The sequence below is a fragment of the Cibotium barometz genome, chromosome 50 (genome assembly GCF_041138505.1).
Source record: "Cibotium barometz isolate CiBa-2024 chromosome 50, ASM4113850v1, whole genome shotgun sequence".
In the NCBI taxonomy this organism is placed as follows: Eukaryota; Viridiplantae; Streptophyta; class Polypodiopsida; order Cyatheales; family Cibotiaceae; genus Cibotium; species Cibotium barometz.
The window spans coordinates 22,965,661-22,967,954 of record NC_141095.1 but is presented as its reverse complement, the minus strand read 5'-3'; the positions used below and the strand labels follow the sequence as shown (position 1 = coordinate 22,967,954).

The 2,294-nt window shown below is 48.4% G+C and overlaps 1 protein-coding gene across 1 annotated transcript; it reads right to left on the bottom strand.

The window, feature by feature from the left end:
* Positions 1-325: 325 nt before the first annotated feature.
* LOC147609951 (protein G1-like1) lies at positions 326-1,972 on the bottom strand. The gene has a single exon (XM_086786993.1). The coding sequence runs from the start codon at positions 1,517-1,519 to the stop codon at positions 770-772; it is 750 nt and encodes a 249-aa protein (XP_086643119.1). The 5' UTR covers positions 1,520-1,972; the 3' UTR covers positions 326-769.
* Positions 1,973-2,294: the final 322 nt, after the last annotated feature.

Sequence of the window (2,294 nt, the reverse complement as noted above, 5' to 3'; positions counted from 1 at the left end):
TTGTGTATGAATGTGCTCCATTTTAAACTAGAAGACTCCTTATGTAAAGAAGAAAAACTCCTTTTGTTAAATGCTTGTGCTATCTTACACAATTTCAGTGTGGCCCCATATGGTATGGTGTGTGAATGCATGAACATAAACATAGCTTGCAAAAAGTGAACAACTTCATGAAATGGGAGCTCTTTCTGCAAGCATCATCTTTGCTCCTTCAAAGTTGATGCAATATCTTTATAGAAAAGCAAAAAAATACTTGAATAACTACTTTTGCAAAATGCAATGTAATGGTTAAAGACACATTCTGCTTCTAAGGAATTTGTAGTAATGATTTGAACTCCAAGAGTTTGCTTGCATTTCATGACTTTACTACATGTAATATCGATAATTGAGCTGGCTAAAATTTACAAGCCATGAGCCACATAGTAGCTCAAAGTATGGTAATAGATCTCAAAACAAAGCAATAAAGGTGATAATTTGAAGGAAACATCACCTTAGATGATGGAATCCTTGAAGTGGTGTAGTTCAATGCTTGAGATGATTTTATCCATTTGCTTGAAATGTGGCCTTGATCTGTTTGAAACAGAATTGAAGGCATCACAGAGAAGTCACACTTTGCGCAAGGGATTGTCACTTATAATGGTGAAATCTACGGATGATAAGCTATGACAATAAACCCTAATTGGCTGTAATACTATAAACTATGATACTAGTGGAGTTCTTGCAGTAGTAATGTCTTCAGATACAGAAATTAATTCTTTGTTGTTGTTCTGGGTTAGTTTTGATTGAAGCTTGGGCCCTGGTGAAGTGATTGATGGAGGAGGTGGTGGTGAAGATGATCCGTTGGGAGAGGTGGAGCTAACAAGGGAGGGGGAAGGGCAGCCGTAGTTGTGGTGGTGGTGGTGGTGGTTGGGTTGGAGGAAGAAGCAGCAGCGGCTTGGGGTGGTTTTTTGCGCTTCTTCTTCTCGTAAGCGATGCCGCGGGCCTTGGCCTGCATTTCTCTAACCTCTCGGAGATAAAGGCGGACAGCGCGGGCGCCAAAGGGGTTGGACTCGGGCTTGCCCCCATGCTCTTCGAAGGCGGCCCGCAGGCGCCCGATGAGCGCGTCCAGACTGCCCCAGGCCTGGCGCAACGGGCATCCGCAAGGCGCCGGCGGGTGTGGGTGGCCAAAGAACGGGCACCCTTGCGCATGCACCTTCGTCTTCCCAAACTGGTCCAAGTATCGCAGAAACTCCAACACATGCGCTCCGCTACATTTGGCTAGCGCCAGCGGCGGCCGGTGGTTTCTCAAATACTGACCAAACGTGTTCCAATCCCTCCTCTTCTGCGACTCGTAGCGGCTAGGAGGTCCGCCCGCTGCGCCTGTGGTAGAATTAGCGGCCGCCGGCGGTCCAGCCAGCTGATTAGCAGGAGCTGCAGTCGAGGCAGCTGGAGGCCCTTGGTTAACCATACCATCGGGTTGCAGTATTAAACCATGGTTAATAAAGCTCCCACCTCCTGCACTTGCATCGAAGCCCCGGTTCATGCTTTACAATGAAAGCACTAAGAGGGAGTTAATTAGGGCTATGTTGGAGGGTGCAGCGCCTACTCATGAAAGCCCGTCTGCGATGCGTAGACTACTTGAAGTCCATGGTAAAGGTGCAAAGGGAAGCACAGATCTGGGGCGTGTGCGTGTGTGTGTGTGTGTGTGTGAGAGAGAGAGAGAGATCTCTTTGGGAGAACTAGAGAAAAAGAGAAACAGACTGAGGGACTATGATGGATATGATGGCCGTTAATAAAAAGGGATGTGAGGCTATAAGGTGGCAGTTAGCTTGTAAATACGGAAGCTTGTGAGAATTCAAAATCCATGAGAAGTAAGGCTACTGTGTGTGTGTGTGTGTGTGTAGAGGATGGGGCTGAGACAGAGAGAGAGAGAGAGAGAGAGAGCGCGCGAGCGAGAGAGACAACAGTGGAATCTACGGGGCGGAGGAGAGCACTGTAAATTTAAAAAATTATTGCTAAAAACTCGAAAAAAGCATTTCATTAAATAGATAAAAGTCAAATAATCGTCGCTAGACCCGGAAAAAGAGAAACGCGGTGGCGGGCCCCCGCGCCACCTTATTAAAAAAACGAAATTATTTCCTTACCCCCCGGGGCCCACACAGCCGGGGGACAAGCCCTGGCCCGCGAATAGACACCACGCTCGTGGGCGTGACGTGGAGATGACGTCGCCGCGCTGCTTTCGCATTCACGCCCGAGCGCGACAGCTCGCACGGATGTCCTCCGACTTGGCAGCCCCTGCAGGAGGACGGTCCGTCGAG